Source organism: Lagopus muta, chromosome 5 (genome assembly GCF_023343835.1).
Source record: "Lagopus muta isolate bLagMut1 chromosome 5, bLagMut1 primary, whole genome shotgun sequence".
In the NCBI taxonomy this organism is placed as follows: domain Eukaryota; kingdom Metazoa; phylum Chordata; class Aves; order Galliformes; family Phasianidae; genus Lagopus; species Lagopus muta.
The window spans coordinates 51,550,305-51,567,707 of record NC_064437.1 but is presented as its reverse complement, the minus strand read 5'-3'; the positions used below and the strand labels follow the sequence as shown (position 1 = coordinate 51,567,707).

Sequence of the window (17,403 nt, the reverse complement as noted above, 5' to 3'; positions counted from 1 at the left end):
ATTTTCAAATGAAGAATATTTAGATGCAAAAATCACAGAAAATTATTCTAACAGCAGCATAGAGATTTGGAGCTCAAATACCAATAAATCTGTGTGTCATCACCACACAGGAGGGGCTTCTCAGGCATGTGAGAGCACGCTTGCCTCAGCCTGATTATCTGCCTCACAGGCAACAGTTCTTAGGTTACAGAATAACTCAGAAGCCTGGAGTTTATCTGGCCTTTCACAAAGAGTCAAAAATGACCTGAAGGTAAAAAAGAAAGATAGTCCCGTTTGGATGGAAACCAAAAGGAATATCAACAGGCCTAGCAGATTCAGGGTGTTAATTCATCATGGTTGACATTGAAATGGCATAACTAAAACAGCGCTCATTGACAGCCATCTGCACCGTATTACTTCCAGAGAGTCCACTGCTCTTACTGAGGCAGCCAAATAAAGCAAATCCCAAGCTGCTACACAGTGTGTAGCTTGACAGATTAAGGTTAGCTGTAAGCGGTGTCTGTTTAATATGCTATGTAATAAACTCTATGGTTCAGCTTGTGCAGGCAGCAATCTCCATTCAGTAGGAGCATGAGGTGATGTCATCCCTGGCTCTATCTTACATTGTCCAAATTTAATCTGTCCACTATTGGAACTGGGACTGAGAGCAGGACTGGTGCTCTTACCAAAAGGCAAAACATCTCACTCAGTAACAGTCATAGTTCCACTCTCCTCCATGCTGCGAGAAGAGGGACAAAAAATGATTCTATAATTACTGTCAATGTTACAACATTAAAGGATACCACTAATTATTTCTTGTTTTCTCTATCCAGCGTTTTGACAGTGTTGCTGAAATAGTAGAGAATCACCAGCATACCTCCTTGGTTCTAATTGACAGCCAAAACAACACAAAAGACTCAACAAAACTGAAATATATTGTAAGAGTTTCTTAACTGAACTGAAATGCTGAGATGAAGACTTTTTAATCATTTGCTTCAACACCCCAAACCGTGTGGATCAGGAGTTTAAAAGAACATCCACAGTGATGGAAAATACTCTTCAACATCTACTGAGCAGTAAGATATGCAGTTCAAGTCCAACTCTGTCTCTTTACAAAAAAAAGCCTACTTAATGTAAGAAACAAAGTGGATACATGGTCATCTGTGACTTCCACCTGTGACAACAGGGGTATTGAAAGTCAGGTGAACAGTTGCGTACCACAACCTTGTCCTCTGACTGCTATTTAAAGATGTATTTCCCCTAGGACATTCTCACTTGAAAAGTGAGAATATCCACAGTGGTCTACTTGTTCCATTTGTTAAGATTACCACACATCACTGCTCTCAGTAATTTCTTTGTAAAGTGCACATCCTCAGAAATAAGAGCAGCTGAACTTAATGTACTGCCATGTACAAGCTGGAAATGGGACTGTACTTTACATGAATAAAGCTTTACAGCAATAAAGCTGTCAATGGTTTAGATTAATGGACATGTTGTCCTTCCTTCAGCTTTACTCTCTCATTAATATTTTTGTTTGTTTTTTCAAATGTGCAAATAAAGTTAAATATTGTAAAGTCAACTGTGTACAGAAGCACTGCTAAATGAGTTTTCTTAGCATCCTTCTAGTGAAAAAGCATCAACTCACTGTCATGGATGTCTCTTATATAAATTTTTTTGAGCTCCTTCACAAGCCTCCTGTTGTTACAACAACTGTTTTTACAGCTTTAACACAGATATCTGACTTAATAGCTCTCAATCTTTTGTCTTTAAATAAGCTATTCTTGGAGTCCCAAACACATTGCCAAACTAAATACCAACTCAATTCTTGCAGAATTAATTTAGAGATAACAACAAAAAAGCCTGATCTATCAGAGTGTTTTACTTCTTGCATTATTGACAGCAGTGTCATTTTCACAAAAGATCAAATAGATAAAATGAAATTTATCAATACATAGTTGCTCTAGTAAAAAAATTCCTAGCAGTAATGGTTAATTAGTTCCAAAGGTGTTTGATTTCCTTTGACCTGCAAGTTCATCTATCTTGCAGATATTTTCCAAAATTGAAACACTGTTGTTGGTTTGTTTGTTTGTTTTCCAAATTAGGCAGTGTTCTTTAAGTTCACCCACAAGGCATTTGAGGCAAACTTCAGCATGGACTTGCAAGGTCTCAAAAAGTCACTTACACAGAGAGTATTATGCAGCTGGTTCTCTGAAGCTTTGAGCAACACCTTCACGTAATGCACCAATCATCTAGAAATAACTGCTTCCTAATATGGTGATGTTCAGCACCTGGCTGTTTATGCTCTTTTGCAACACAGATTATATTTATTCCATCTGTGATGCAAATGAGAGCCCAGCAGGTAAGAAACTACGCATACAGACTTTTCACAGGTCTGCTTGCTATAGGACACTTACTTTACAGTCTTACATACACATTGTGTTCAGTATATTGCTCAGGTGACAGTAATTAAACCAGTATAACTAGTATAATGTTTAAAACATTTAAGACTGTGAAGTCTAGATCTCAGAATTAACAAAAGACAAACATTGGTCTCTGCAAGCTTTAATTTACTCCTTGTAGGTGTTTACTCTGGGAGCATTTAATGACAATGGAAAATACTCTGTGAAAAAGCACTCTTTCAGTATTTAGCTTTGTGTTCAGGGGGAGTCCTTGCCTTACTCATTCATCTACTGCACGTTATTTACACTGTTCTTAACACACCACTTTGTTTCTTGTTCCATCCATATAACGCTCCTCCAAAAGGAGGCTCCAAAAGTGCTTACATTCTTCCTACACTTCTGATTATAAGGTGTAACATCACCATCATTCTAGAAAGGAGGAAAAAAAGGATATAAAAAAAATGGAACGATAGGCTTCCTTTTGAGAGAGCAAATGCCAGATTTTTCAGGGTAATTGGTGATACTGAGTCCCTCCTATACTCGAAGCAATGCTCCTACTGCCAGTGAGCTCCAAGCACTACTTCATAATTTTGTGGATGATTAATAATAATAAATGTGCTATGGATAAACATTCAACTCTACATTCATCTGCAAACCCTTATTTATTCCTAGCCATTTTCTACGCTGTTATGGGGATAACTTACACTTTCAGCAACAAGATGAGGCAGGGAGTAAGAAGGCAACATCGTCTTCCACAGAGTAACTGATGATGAAGTTTGCTATGTTAAAAATTCTAGTGATATGGACTCAGCAGTCACTGCTTAATCTTGAAAGTGGCAGCTCAAGTGAAATCCTGCCCCAGAAAACTTCCCCTACAGCTGGTGAAGTACCCACAGCTGCCAATAGTTAGTGTTGGCAGGTGTTTCATCAGGTAGCAGGTGTTAGCCTGACTTCTGACAGACGCAGCAACAAACTTCTCTCCATCTTTGATATGTCTACATAATTTTTCTTCCAAACAATTGACGTTATGTGACTAGCAAAGAAACAAAGGAAAAGTTAAAAGTGTTGTATGCCTACCTGATACAGAGAGCATACAGAATACTGCAAATTATTCCTATCAGTGTTGTTCCATGAAAGGAGCACTTGCATCCTCCAAATTCCAAATGTTCAGACATGCAACTCACAAAACTATATTCTTCCTTCAATTTAAAACACCAGCAGCAGGCACAGATTCTTAGGAAGTGTCGTTAAAATAATAAAAATAAGACATCTCACATGACAACAGCCCCAGAACAATACCGAACTTAAGTTTTTTGTTAAAACATTGAAATTTCTGAAGGAGAGTAGCCATGATCTGCTAATGAGCACACATCTTGCAAAGAATACACAAGCAACCAGACTTCAGGCCAAATATATATTTACAAGGCATTTCCTCAGAGGGAAAAACACTGACCTTGCACTTGGATTCATTTATATGTTTCAAAATTCTGTACCCAAGTTAAGGCTTTTTTATTTTGATACATGTTGCAATCAAAACATTTTAAGATAGCTTGTAAAGTCAAGCAGCAAAAAGCAGCACTCTTCAAATCAGGTTACTTGCAACCTTAATTGTGTAAAACAGACATACACAGTAAATATGCAATTGTTTACTACTTTACCATATGGATTTATGTATTTTATTTGGTTCCTGTATGGTACTTCAGGATAAATCACAGTTGTATAAGGAAGTAATGTTGCTTGTAGGACATTTGTAGGATACCTTTCCCATTTAATGAAGATAATGTGGAAACAAATACCACAGGAGTCAGCCAGCTGAAAGGTAGCTTCGTATTATTAAGGCAGTTAAACATGTTTTTGGAGAATCTACTGCTGCATCATCCAGTGCAACACTCAAATTGCTTAAGCCAACTTTCTGCTGATGATCTTTGTGATCATAATTTCATGGAAGCCTAACTTGAGATTCCTTGAAATCAGATCTGCAAAAGTACCAAGCTTTTAGGACCTCAAATGAAGAATTATAGAAAAAGTCATAAGAGAGAAAGGGCTCTATATTCAGAACACTTGGGCAACATGCATTAAATTATGCAAAGACTTAACTAAGAGTAGGGAAACAAAATATTAATCACAATTCTCTGCAACAAATGAGATGGATGGCCATGGATAAAGTGACACATGACAATGAATTAAGATTGCAAAAAGCAACCTTGTTTCAGCATTTTTAACATCACAGTATTCTTTTTCATGATATTGTTTAAGGTTCTGCGGAAAAACAAAATCCAATCACAGTTGTCACTCTCGTGATTAATCAATATAAACAACCCTCTAATTGTAGAACAGAATTTCTATCTCAGTGTTATGCAACTATTAACAAAAGCTGCTTACCCTTGGTGAAATTGCAGTGAATGCATTTTAGAAACAAACTTCATTGATATTTCTCCCAGAAAGGCAATGGCAAAGCTCAGAATTCAGGGGTTCAGTGTGAAGGCTCTCCTACAGGAGAACAAACTGAACCAGCTAGAAGGTCCTTCTTACCCTCTTTTTTGTGTTTTCCTACTGGTGTTTATTTCTAACACACTTTAACAACAGTAAAATAGATTTCTAAAAGCTCCTTCCCAAATTCACATCAGAACTCAAGCCCAGCACTGTAAAACAAGTCCACTTTGATACAGCAAACACACCAACTGCACCCAACCCACGCTGTCTCATGCACTTCAGCTGACTCCCATATAAATCTCACTAGTTACAAAGGTAGAGTGGATCTTCCTGCCAACACACAGCAAGAATCTATCTACTGAAGTAATTCTTTCAAAAAATCTAACTGCTGCCAATGACATCCCTAAGAGACTTGTCATTGTTTCAGCGGTAGCACAATCAGTCTTGACTTTTACCTTAACAGCCACTGAAAACTGCAATTGCACTTGCATACAACCTAAAGCCTCCGTGATCCAGGCCTCTCCAAGACCATTAACTGTCAATGTTGACAGTTTTTCCATCAATACTTTGGGAAGCTGACTTACACATACAACACGTAACCTTGCAGCCCCTGGGCAGAATTTTGTGACTATGCTATCACTGCTGTTCTGCACAGCACTCAGTTACGCAGCCAGAACAACCACTGCCAATTCCATTTGCCTGCTGACAGCCATAAAGCTGGCTTTAATTAAACACTGCCTGTATTCTTCAAAAAGGGAAAATCTGGACCACATTGGATAAATAAAAGTACCTTCCGTAGCATGTTTAGTTCAACGTCAACGTTCAGTTCATCACTCTAAACAGCCTCAAAATCATCCATCTGACCTTGCAGATGTTACCTGTAAGAGTTATTCTAGCTTTTCCTTGGTCACGTCCTACGGGCTTCATGATGAGGCACACCATCACATATAAGGGAAGCTGGGAATTGTAAACTGCTCCATCTCTGAACTAAACTGCTTGAAAAGGCTAACAAAAATACCAGGTGCCATATGCTAAGGACACTCCCACATAAGTCTGAATTTCACCTCTAAATATAGTAAACACCATGAGTAATAAGAACCCTCATTTGTATACTCTCCATCACCATGGCCCAGAAGCATATTCTCCTTCCTTTATTTCTAAAACAATAAAGATGAAGCAATGGGGTTCCTGGGAACACTATTGCTCTACTGACCATTAAAATAAGGACAGAATAACTGAAGCCTTGGTTTTGCCAAATCTCTGGCAACACAAAAGGCAGCTCATCTGAACAAGCAACAGCAGAAAAATACTACATAATCATTACGGGGAAAAATTATATATAAAATTACAATGGCTACAGGTCTGAAATAGTGCTTTGCACTATTAGCCTTCCTATAGGATCTGTGACAGACACAGAATAAAATAAAAGTATTTTCTATAAATGTTCACAGTCATACTTGTAAACACAAATTATAGCAAATTTAATAGTGACAGAGTCAATACAGATTAGGAATGTTCACCATTCTGAAACACCATATACATTAAGAATATATATATATATATACTGTATATTTTCAACTGATTTCATTCTCACGCTCACTGTATTAACACAATTGTAACATTTTATTAATTTATATGAAAAATACTTCACTAAGAAAGTAGACAAACTGCAGAGAAATAGTACAAGTGTCATGTGCATAGCAATATAGCTTAAAGCATTCACATATGGCTTCGTTTAAATGAAATTATTGGGGAAATGGCCCTGTTTGGACCTATGGTTACACAGTTGACATAATGTTAACTGCTTCACATCTTCTAGGCACTTGCTAAAAATAGTGTTCAATCCCTGAAAAACAAAATCAGGAGTTAACAAGTGAAAATAACAACAAAAAATCCCTGGAGAACAGTTGTGTGTAGCTGAATTTTTTTTCTTTCAAATTGTTTTTAGTAGTGCATGCACAGATCTGAAAAAAAAAAAAAAAGAAAAAAAGAAAAAAAAAAGGTGGTGGGGAAGGAATAATTTCTGTGCAAGAATTATACCAAATAGCTGAAAAGTATAAAAATATTTACAAGTTTAGATCCTCTAAAATATGTACAGAACAAAAGCCCTGAAAACTCATTTCATAGAATAAAAATATAGGACAGGATAGTAGTAACAAAAAATAATATATATTTGTATGGAATTGTATTTGCAGTTAGTTACAAGTTACCTAAACCAAAAAGTTCCTCAATCTTTCTAAAAGCTTGATGGCAACAGAGAATCTGCTTTTCCTTTTAAAACACAAGCACTTTGCTTTACTTTTTAAACTTGTTACAATACTGAAATACAAAACAATCTGTGCATCATAATTCAATTTGAATCTCTTTCTAAAAAGGCCCAATGCATGATATTTTATTGGTATGGGTCATCATTACACTAACAAATTCCAGTCTCGAGTAGCCTCCATCAGATGCCTCTGTCCATGTCCTACCCAATTATCCTGATTGTCAAATATTCTACCACAAAACCAGCAGCTAAACTTAGCTTTCAAGGTATTATCAGAGGTAGTTTTCACAATCTGATAATTGTTTTTGCTAGTCTTTTTCAGTGTCAATTTTAACACAAACCTTTCTTTTACAGGGCTAATAGGTTTTATTGTCCTGTGCCTCTTTTGAAAAAGATTATCAGTAGTTATGTCCAAATGATTGCAGAAAGCTGGCTCCAAAGCTTCAATAGTTCTTTTTGACAATGAAACCTTAAGAACATGTCCCTTAAATTTAGCAACCGTTTTCATTACATTTACAACTTCTGGAACATCAGCGTCAGGATGGTTAAGAACAACAACTGGCTGATTTCTCCGAGGGCATTTTACAAGCTGTTTAGAATTAAAAGGAAGTAGTTTCAAAGTCCTCACAGTATCTTTTGATGCTCTTTGTCTGTAATGGCCACCTGATTCACTGACGACTTCACCTCGACTCTTTTCCTTACACTTTCTGTGCAACACTAGTTTCTTTCTTGGAGGTTCTTTGCAGTTATCCTTATTTTTCCGTTTGAAATTCTTGCTTCTTTGCAAAACTACAGTTTCTGAATTCTTAGGCCCACTCTGTTTTAAACGAGGTTTTCCTTTAGCAATTCTGTTTTGGGTGCTCCATGAGGACTTCTGACTACAAAAGTTATTCCTGTTAGCAGTTATTATTTGTGTACTCTCAACAAAATCTTTTTGCAACCATGACCCTGCAGTTCTGGTAGAATACACAGGTTCTACAGAAGGAATACAACACACTGGATTAGAACTTGCCGAAGAGGCATTTGCTGGCATTAACCTACCCGGTAAGATTAAGGCATCATTAGAAGTAAGATCAGTCTGTTTCTGTGCTAGTGCAGGAGTAAGGGACTGTAAGCTGCCCAACTGTACTGAGGGCACTGAGTTGTTTACTGACCGGTTTGTTTCAGCCAGCATATCTGAAGTCTTAATTTTCAGCAAAAGCTTTTGTTGCATGACTCCAGTTTTCTTTGGTTGACAATTTTGATGATGAGCATTATCCCGAAAAACACTACGTTTATGTACTACAGGCTTGTTTGGTGTCATGCATTTCAGAAAAACTGCCTGCTGTCCATCAGGCAAAAATGCATAAACATGCTGTTTCTGTTTCATCTCCTGTTGTTCTGTTGACTGTTCTGAACCAAAGACAACATCCTGATGCTCTGATAATGCTTTCACAGAAGTTCTTTTTACAGATGACTCCGATAAGTTTGTAATTACAAGTGGTCCTTTGGATGACATGCTATTTAATGAGTCATTTGCTGCACTATATGTTCTCCTATTACAGCAACTTCTTACACTTCCGAAACTGTCATGCTTCCCATCCGCTTTTGAAGCTGGTATGGTTATTTTACCATATTCTCTGGATGCAACTCTGCCCAAAACCTGAGAACTATCACTAGGGACATTTGCAACCGCTCCAATTGACCCACTAAAAGTCAGAATCATTCCAGGTCCTTTATTTAAAGCAAAAGACGTAGGTTTCGTTGCATGATCATCTGATGAACTGGTTGACAAAAGAGATTTTCCTGAAACAACCTGTAGTCCAGGCTGGTTAGCAAGGTGCAAAGGAACAAAAAATCTTGATGGAGGTGGCTGAACTAAAACAGTTTTCTTCTGTTCCCGAAGGATTGGTGAAAAGCTGGTAGGATCTGAAGTTGTAGACTGCATTTTATCTTTTACCAGTCGCTCTGTTACAAATGCATCTGTATCATCTTTAAGCAAAGCACCATCTGCAGTTCTGCATAACACATCCATTCCCTGGGAATCAAGGTATGTTCTGGGTATCTTTCTCTCATCTCCACAATGCATACCTCCACGTGTGCTACATCTTGTATTCAATTCCCTCTTACATAAATGAAAGTCAGCGTTAGTAGAAGGCCTCGGAAAACTACATGTGGTTGCTGAGTTTTTTAAATGTGTAAAGGCTCTATTCCCTTTCTCTTGACTGGAAAGCAGCTTGTCAGAATGAAGTTCTACACAGTTATTCAACTTGCTGTGGGATTCTTGCTGAGGCGTTGCTTTCACTTTTAACACATCTTGTAGTAATTGGTTTATTTCAGGTGATAAATAATTAGCTGCCTGTTCACTCTGCAGTGAGAAAACAGACATGATTTTGGGCATTAGAACTGAATTAGCACAATCAGATCCACTTTCTGGGAATTCCCCAGCTTTGCTTGTGAAGTCTTGATGCAAATTAGTATCCAAATATTGTTGACCATTATGCTGGTCTTCCACAAAATATTCCCTGTCAATAACAAATTTAGATTGTCTGTTAGGAGACATACCATTATTCTTAGTGTTTATGTGTCCATAAGTTTTAATATTTGATTGGGCTGATACAGTGTTCTCCAGTTTTAAGTCTTTGACTGAGTCTGAATATGAACTTGCAGACTCATTACTCTTCTGAAAATAAACTGTTTGGCTGGATATAAATTCTTTAGATTTGTCGTCTGTTGACATCCAAACGCTACACTGATTATCCAAAGTGTCCATTTTAGAATAATTATGAAAAGACAGCAATCCTTCATTAGAAGAATCAACGGAAGGTGAATAATACAGATTGTTAGTTCTGTGATTATTATTCAGGCCACCATTTTGTATTTTCAGTTCAGGAAAGAAGGGTATTTTCCAAGGGTCATAGCATAGTGTATTCGTAACAGGAGGTGATAATACCTGAGGATGAGTTGAAGGACCATAATTTCTCCATGAGATATTACTTTGAGTTCCAATTTTTGTCACCTCATCACATGGAGATACAGGAGAGTCCAACTTCATTGGCAAATTACATGAATTTTTTCCTACAGCTACATGAGAAGGTGCTACAGTTTGAGAAACACTCCTACCATACAATAAGGAGTTATTTTGTTTTTCCACTTTTGCTTTTCCTGAATGAAGAGCAGAAGAAAACACAGAAGTTAATGGGTGAATGGAATTGTTCTTAAAGGTTGACTGATCAGTTACACGGGGTATAGCACCTGAAGACAAACTACAAGGATCAGCAGTCTGTGGCAAAGGAGGTGTAGAGCAATCTTTAATAAGATCGGCTTTCTGACCCAACAAATGCAAGTTTTGCTTATTTGTAGGTAATAATTTTATAACAATATGTTGTTTCCCATCTACAATTTTAAATCCCATAAATTTAGCACTGTAATTTGCTGGAACAGATATTTTATTGTTTTTGATCATCAATACTGCAGGCCCATGAACAGTATTTTTCAATGATCCAAGGCTGAAACGTGTTCCATCCTCTGCTTTATTACACTGTGCAGTAGTAGTAGCATGCATTGCACCCGTGAAATTCTTTTCAGTATATGTTATTTGATCCTTTTCTTCATTTGCTTCCACAACTTTCATATACTGGTTGAACTCATCCAATTTTGGTTGAATTTTGTTCACAATTCTTAGCACTTGTGAATTTTTTTCTCCAGTTTTGTCACTTCCACCAATTATTTTTTTTCGCCTCCAAAGAGGCTTTTTCGATGTTCCCGTTTTATACCTTCTTAACACAAGCTTTAGTGCTGCTGGAGTCTTCAGTGTTCTTTTTTCACATTTATCCCTTTCCAGTTTTTCTTTTGTACATAAATGGTCTCTGTGCACAGCTATAAGGTGTCTTAAAATATAATCTTTCCGTGGTGTGCTGTAATTGCAAAACTGACATCTAAAAGGAATCAGACCGCTATGGACAAGATGATGTCTCTGGAATTCCTCTTCTGTATAGCTTATATGATGACATTTTCCACATTCATATGTAATCCCATTATGTCTGTGAATGTGCTGAACAAATGTGCCCACATCTTGAGTGGAAAACCCACACTTTTCACACTGGAAGTGACCATTTACACAGTGCTTTGATGTAAAATGCTTTGTCAAATCCAACAAAGTGTACATCTGCTCATCAAGACAGAGCTCACACTTTACTAAAGTGCTGCGATGGGTGAGTCTATGCTGATTAAAAGCCTGAAAGTCATTAGCTGAGAAGTTACACATTTCACAAGGATACACAGGCAACTCTCCAGAGTGTAACAGCTGAAAATGTTTTTGTAGATCATTTGGGCTGTATCTAACATTGTCCTCACACTTTGTACAAGTGAAATGCAGTATCTTAGCCACAGTTTTCAGCCCTTTTCCAAATTGCACTTCTGTTTTATTCTGTACATGGCTTTCCCCTGAACAGTCAAGATTGCTTACGTTTACTTTCTCCAGAGTTAAGGACTTCCTTGCAGTTTGCTGTTTACACTGAAATAGTTTTCTGAATTTATCAATTTCATGTTTCATTAATACTTCATTTGGAATGTTCACCTTGGGTAAATCAATTTTTACATTTTTCAGTTTACAGGAGAAACTGACATCCAAAACTGCTGGTCGAGTAGTCATATTTAAAGGGTCATTCACTAGTGCATTTTCCAAACTAGTATCCATACAAAGATTATTTGCAGCATCATGTTTTAACAAATTAATTTGCTTTTTATCATGAGAAAACTGGTCCTGTTCAGATGGCATGATTTCATATGTATTATTCTTCTTCAAGTGAGTTCTTCAGATTAGGCTTATTTCCTGTAGTAAACAAGTTTATTGTGCTGAGTTATCTTCAGTGTTCTACAAATTTCCCATTTTATTCCCCTGAAATTAGAAAACAAACACAGTGAATTACAGTTACTTTTAAAACCAGTGTACTAATGGGGATATGACATCTACATACACACAAATAAATAAATCACAGTCATCCACAATTAATATTTCACACGTCTACTTATAGCATCACAAAGTCTGAAGCAATCAATGGATAAAGTCAGCTTTTGTTTCTCACTGTTTGTGGATATAAATTAATCATTTTGAAACAGGCGTATGACTGACAACAGTACCTCCCCATGGATTAAGAGGCTCAAACCAGTATGGTAAGCATCACTCTCTCTTTAGAGGCTATACTCACAGTTAATAAATGCACAAGTTTCTACTCAAACAACACTCCCACATGGCAACATAAAATCAGAAGAAACAGACTAGCACCAAAAAAAATCAACTGGACTTTGTAAAGGAACAAGAACTGTTTCTTCCCTACTGATACAGTATTTTCTTACTAGTTTTCCATAATAAAGAACTAATAGTGACACTTTTCTTTACTAGCAGAAGTTAGTAAAGTGTTGGCTGAAATCTGATCAGCAGCCTTCTCTCTGCTATTCCCTTGCCCACCCATAAGCAACACAGACTTGGAACTCATTAGGTCACCCTGTTTATTCATTCAAACTGCAAGAATGATCACATCATCTCCCTTATTCACATTCAAAATGCAAGAATGATCACATCATCTCCCTCATTGTGATGAAGTGCAAGAGCTGCCTCAGAGTTCCAGGCCATTATAAACATCACCGCTGAGGTCTTCCAAATATTTTCCCATATCCCTGTGAGAAGGAAGGATCTAACATTCAGCATGTAAGTACCCAACTGAAACAAAGTGGACACTGAAAAATTTTCCAGGTCATGCTCACATATCACAGCAGCAATAAAAGTAAAACAAGTGTTTGGCTTTTTTTTTTTTTTTTAAAGCATATGCTTTATTACATGCCTTCAAAAAATATATTGGCATTTCTAAGTAATTCTTGAAAATGATAGCCAAAACATATCTACACTTTATGCAGAACTCAATATTAGTTAAAATTAAACTGTGTTCTTCAGTTACAAGACATGCAAGATTCTAACTACATTTTACATTTAAAAAACAAAAAACTGCAACCCACAGACATACACATACTTGCCATGAATATCTGCAAACTAAAATTAAACACTAAAGATCCAGGATATATTTATATATGCATTATATATATAAAACATATTTATTTGTGTGTGTGTATATATGTATATAAATAAATGACATTTCCAGTCTTCCACACAGGAGATTAAAACCTGGGATATGCTTGAACCATAAGAACAGAACAACTCATCCACGTTATACTCAATTTTCATGGAAAAAGTACTGTATAATAATGCCTTCCTCTTGCCAGCAGTAAATCTGTTATGCAAACAGGAGCAAGTTAAACTCTCATATAAATAACAAGTGACCAAAACACAACCTGGACTTCTTGGCTGAAGAACTTCTCAAATACAGATATGCAACACATGAAAATTACAGGCTGCATCAAACAATGTATCATCCTGATAGCAGCTATCTACCATTCTGTTGTACTGTCAAATACTGAAATATGAAATATTTATACAATTAACACTATAAGAAAATCACAAGTGAATGCAGTAGCTGCAGGAATACACTGCAGGCTTTTAACATGGAGCCGATGAGGTCTTTCCTAAGTGGGTAAAACATTTATGTTCAACAAAGAGGCTCAAGAGAACACATTCAAACCTGACTCAAAAATCATCTTTAGCCAAGCAACCACACAAATTAGAATCAAACTTTGTTGTTATTGGGAAGGACGCAGTTACTGACAAATACCTGCAATACAGCATATAAATTAATTCGCCAGGGACATCTAATTAATAAATATCCATCAGTCATTCACAGGGATCTTTAAATTTACATTATGGAAGTAGAAGTCAGACTTACTCAATTAGAAAAATGACTTCAATTCTTCAACAGCCTTTTAGACATTTTTCCACACAAATAGTAGAGGTGAGACTCAGAAAAGGCCACAGTCAGGAGGAATACTGAAAAGTGGTCTGGAAACAAAAGGACAGATATTTTATACATCCTTCCCAATGGCACAGTGAGTGCATTTTTTAAAACACTGAAGAAAACTGTAAATATGTATACTACGTATATTCCCAGGAGAGAACACCATCGAATACAGAACAAATTCTAAAGCTGTAGCTAGAAATTCATGGCTAGCAAACTTCTAATCAGGTGTATTATAACATTGGCTTTAAAAATACTTCTCAAGTGTTCCTAACTGTTCTAAGTATAAATGTAAAGTCACTTAAAAAAACCAAAGGCAGCAACTGCTATTTCATTACTTCAAACTCAGAAAAAAACTGACTTTTTGTTAAGCCAAAAGTATTGTAAAAAACGTAGAGCGTTCCTACAGAACTTATTACAATTCTCTAAATAGCTTTGCAAAAGACATAAAGAAAAAACAAACATTACCTGCATAATATATGGAACATGTAGATAATAAAGCGCATGCAGTAAATTCATTTGTAAGCATGAACCAAAGGTAACTGATATGGAAAGAAACCACTAGGCAGGAGCACAAGTAACCACGTGAGACCCACGCCTCAACTTTCCTCCCCCAAAACTGCCCCAATACATCAGCATTAGTCTGTTTTAAAACGATAAGGAGGCAAGGCTTTAGCGGTACACTTCAACCTAGCAACAGATGAGAGTGAGAGCTCTTCCAGGTCGAGGATTTTTTACATCTACTTTTACTATAAAACCCCAGAAGTTCCAAACACACTCCCAGCAGCCAGCACCGCTCGGAGCTCTGTAGGTGCGCAGCGTGAGCGTCACGGCGAGGCGTTACGCCTCCCAGCACTGAGCACAGACACCGCTCCTCACTCCCGTCCGGCCCCACCCGTGCCCGCCGCGCATCCACCTGCGGGGAGCGGGACCGCACTCGGACACAGCCCGCTACGGCTCTGCCCCGACGCCCCCGAGCCGCTCCCGAAGCCCCAGCACCGCGCACCCACCCGCGGGCAGCCGCCGCCGACTCCACCAGACCGCGTTCCCCCTTACGGGGAGCACCGGGCAACCCCGGGGCAGCCCCGCCCCCGTCCGCCGCGGGGGCGCACACGACCTCGGGGGCACGGCGCCGCCGCTCGGCGGAGGGACACGGCGCCGCCGGCGGCGCTGCCACGCGTTATTCCGGTGCGCGAGCTACGCGCAGCCCCGCCGCCGGCCAGAGCCGCGCTGCACTGCCAACTTCCCACGGCTGCGGGGAGCGCGGGACTATTTAACAAGTCAGCCCCAGCGCAGCTTCCTGCTCTACCAGAGCTCCCGTCGCCCGCTTCTCTCCGCCTTTCGGCCGGCTCTCCTCCGCCCCGCGCACCCCGCGGAGTTACCTCGCCCTTCTCCATGGCCCAGCGGGTCGCCGTTGGCGGCCATAACAGTTTCCATCCGGGGACTGCGGAGCTGCGAGCCTGGCGCTGGGGGCGGCCGCCGCGGAGGGATACGCGTTCACCTGGTGCGGGAGGACGGCGGCCGACGAGGCCCACGGGAGGGAGAGCTGGGGGAGGAGGCACCGCCCGTGGGCGGGAGCCCTGCCGGCCTCTCCTCCTCTTGGGCTGAGGAAGCTGGGCTTCCTGTATCGCCGCGTTGGGTCGCATCGGCCTGGTGCCGGCGCGAGGCCTGGAGGCCAGGTGGCACCGAGCAGCCCGGCGCCAAGGGCATCACTTGACAGGGATGCGCGGGCTGCGAGTTCCCCCAGCGCCCACAGCCTCACTCGCAGGTCTCCGCCTAGCAGGTCTCCGCCTGGCATCCAGCGTGGGCAAAGGCTTGCTGACCTGTACCTGGAAATGGACAGCAACAAGAGTGTTCTGAGCATTATACGTGGTTTGCATTCATTGATCTGTTGTCACATGCTCAAAATTATGCAAAAAAAAAAAAAAAAAAAAAAAAAAAAGCTGAAAGTCATGACAAAAGGAATGCTTACTTTATTAGACCCAATGGCACTGATATTCAGAAGAGCTGTTGTTCATAGCAGAGCACTATGACCACTTGGGCTAAGGCTTAAAAGCCTGTAGAAAGGTAATAACCACCACCAAAGTGCTAAGATATATATGAAATAGGGAATTCAGAAGTACCATGGTGAAAAACAGGCCAACAGCTCTGGCAGAAAGGAACTGTAAAGGCAAATTGCGAGTTAAAAGTATTTGTGCACGTGCCTATAATAAGGATCCACTTAAAAATGAACATATTTTTAATACTACATTGAATGTGACATCACTTCTTTCCCTTGTGTCCTTTGACTAAAATAAAATGAATACAATCCATTTTGGGGTGGGGTTTTTTTGGCCCTAAAGAATATCTTCAGGAACAGAATTATATCACTGGTGATTCTATTACACCCAAATGAAACAGTCTGTGCCAAATGCACAAAATGTACTCATTATTTTTATGCAAATCTTCAAATTGTTCTTCTGGATTTTAATTAATTACGGTTTTTGGTTTTTTTCTAAATAGAAGTGATTAGTCAAAATACAAATATGTGCTCATACTGCTTTGGAGGAACTGAAAACTAACTGCAGCTGAAGAAAAGAATGAGAAAAAGTAAAGAAAATAAAAAGAGAAACAGACTAATTCTGTCTACAGCCATAAAGTTGCAAAATATAACAAGGAAGAATCACCATGATAATTGACAAGCAGCTACAGTTGAATTTGTGTTAAAATGTTAATTTTCCTTATTTGAGAGTGAAAATAAGCATTGTAGTGTCAGTTACATGACCCAACAAAATGTATGAAGACATACATAAATATTTAATCTGTGCTGTATCACTTTGTAATATAAATTCAGACCACGTATGGATGTCAACCACAGGAGAGAAAAAAGACACCACCCATAAGATGACACAAACAAGTGAAAGGAAGCCTACTGCCTACAATAGGGGTAAAGGAGGAGTCAGAAGTCAAAACACGTTGCTATCACAATAAATTTGTATAGTAACATCTGAAATAGTGAAAGGTGACGATCTGATGAAAAACAACAAAAAATGGCCAAACGCATCCAAAAAATTGACATTATGTAATAGTTTCTCCCAAAATTAATGAAAGAGTTTTTTAGTCATATGAGTTAGTATCCAAAAACTCCTCCAAAATTCCTAAGTATTAGTCAGCAAGCTTCCCATTTTGTGGAAGTGTTAAGAACCCCTTGTAAACCACAACACAAGCAACTGTTTGAAAGAAGGTTCTCATGCTGTGCCTCCATTCTAAATCCATATGCTCACTACTGAGGACATGACCAATGAATGAAACTGCCATCCTCAGAACAAAACTAAACCAAAAGCCACCAACAAATCCAAGTTCAACTGCAGTCTTCTCAAGTGTTTCAGAAGCACATGCCCAGTGCTGGGATAGCACACACATTTTCCAAATATCTTAATGCTTAATCAAACCTCATGTGGCA

At 38.8% G+C, this 17,403-nt stretch overlaps 2 protein-coding genes across 11 annotated transcripts in view; one reads left to right on the top strand and one right to left on the bottom strand.

Annotated features, from left to right (window-relative positions):
• The window catches only part of BLNK (B cell linker), a 93,842-nt gene extending 92,284 nt beyond the window's left edge, over positions 1-1,558 (top strand). For all 5 annotated transcript variants that reach the window (XM_048945801.1, XM_048945802.1, XM_048945803.1 and 2 more), the window contains one exon: positions 813-1,558. In XM_048945801.1, the coding sequence (XP_048801758.1) occupies positions 813-932 (120 nt within the window). In that variant the 3' untranslated portion in view covers positions 933-1,558. The remainder of the gene's footprint in view (positions 1-812) is intronic.
• Positions 1,559-6,778: 5,220 nt separating this feature from the next.
• The window catches only part of ZNF518A (zinc finger protein 518A), a 36,371-nt gene continuing 25,746 nt past the window's right edge, over positions 6,779-17,403 (bottom strand). For 3 of the 6 annotated variants that reach the window (XM_048945787.1, XM_048945786.1, XM_048945785.1), the window contains 3 exons: positions 15,344-15,790; positions 13,893-14,005; positions 6,779-11,956 (listed from right to left, as the gene is read on the bottom strand). In XM_048945787.1, coding sequence (XP_048801744.1) covers positions 7,223-11,836 — 4,614 coding nt within the window. In that variant the 5' untranslated portion in view covers positions 11,837-11,956; positions 13,893-14,005; positions 15,344-15,790 and the 3' untranslated portion in view covers positions 6,779-7,222. Of the gene's footprint in view, positions 11,957-13,892; positions 14,006-14,429; positions 14,523-14,877; positions 15,091-15,343; positions 15,791-17,403 lie in introns of those variants that run through there. The other 3 variants (XM_048945789.1, XM_048945790.1, XM_048945788.1) reach the window with 3 other exon arrangements.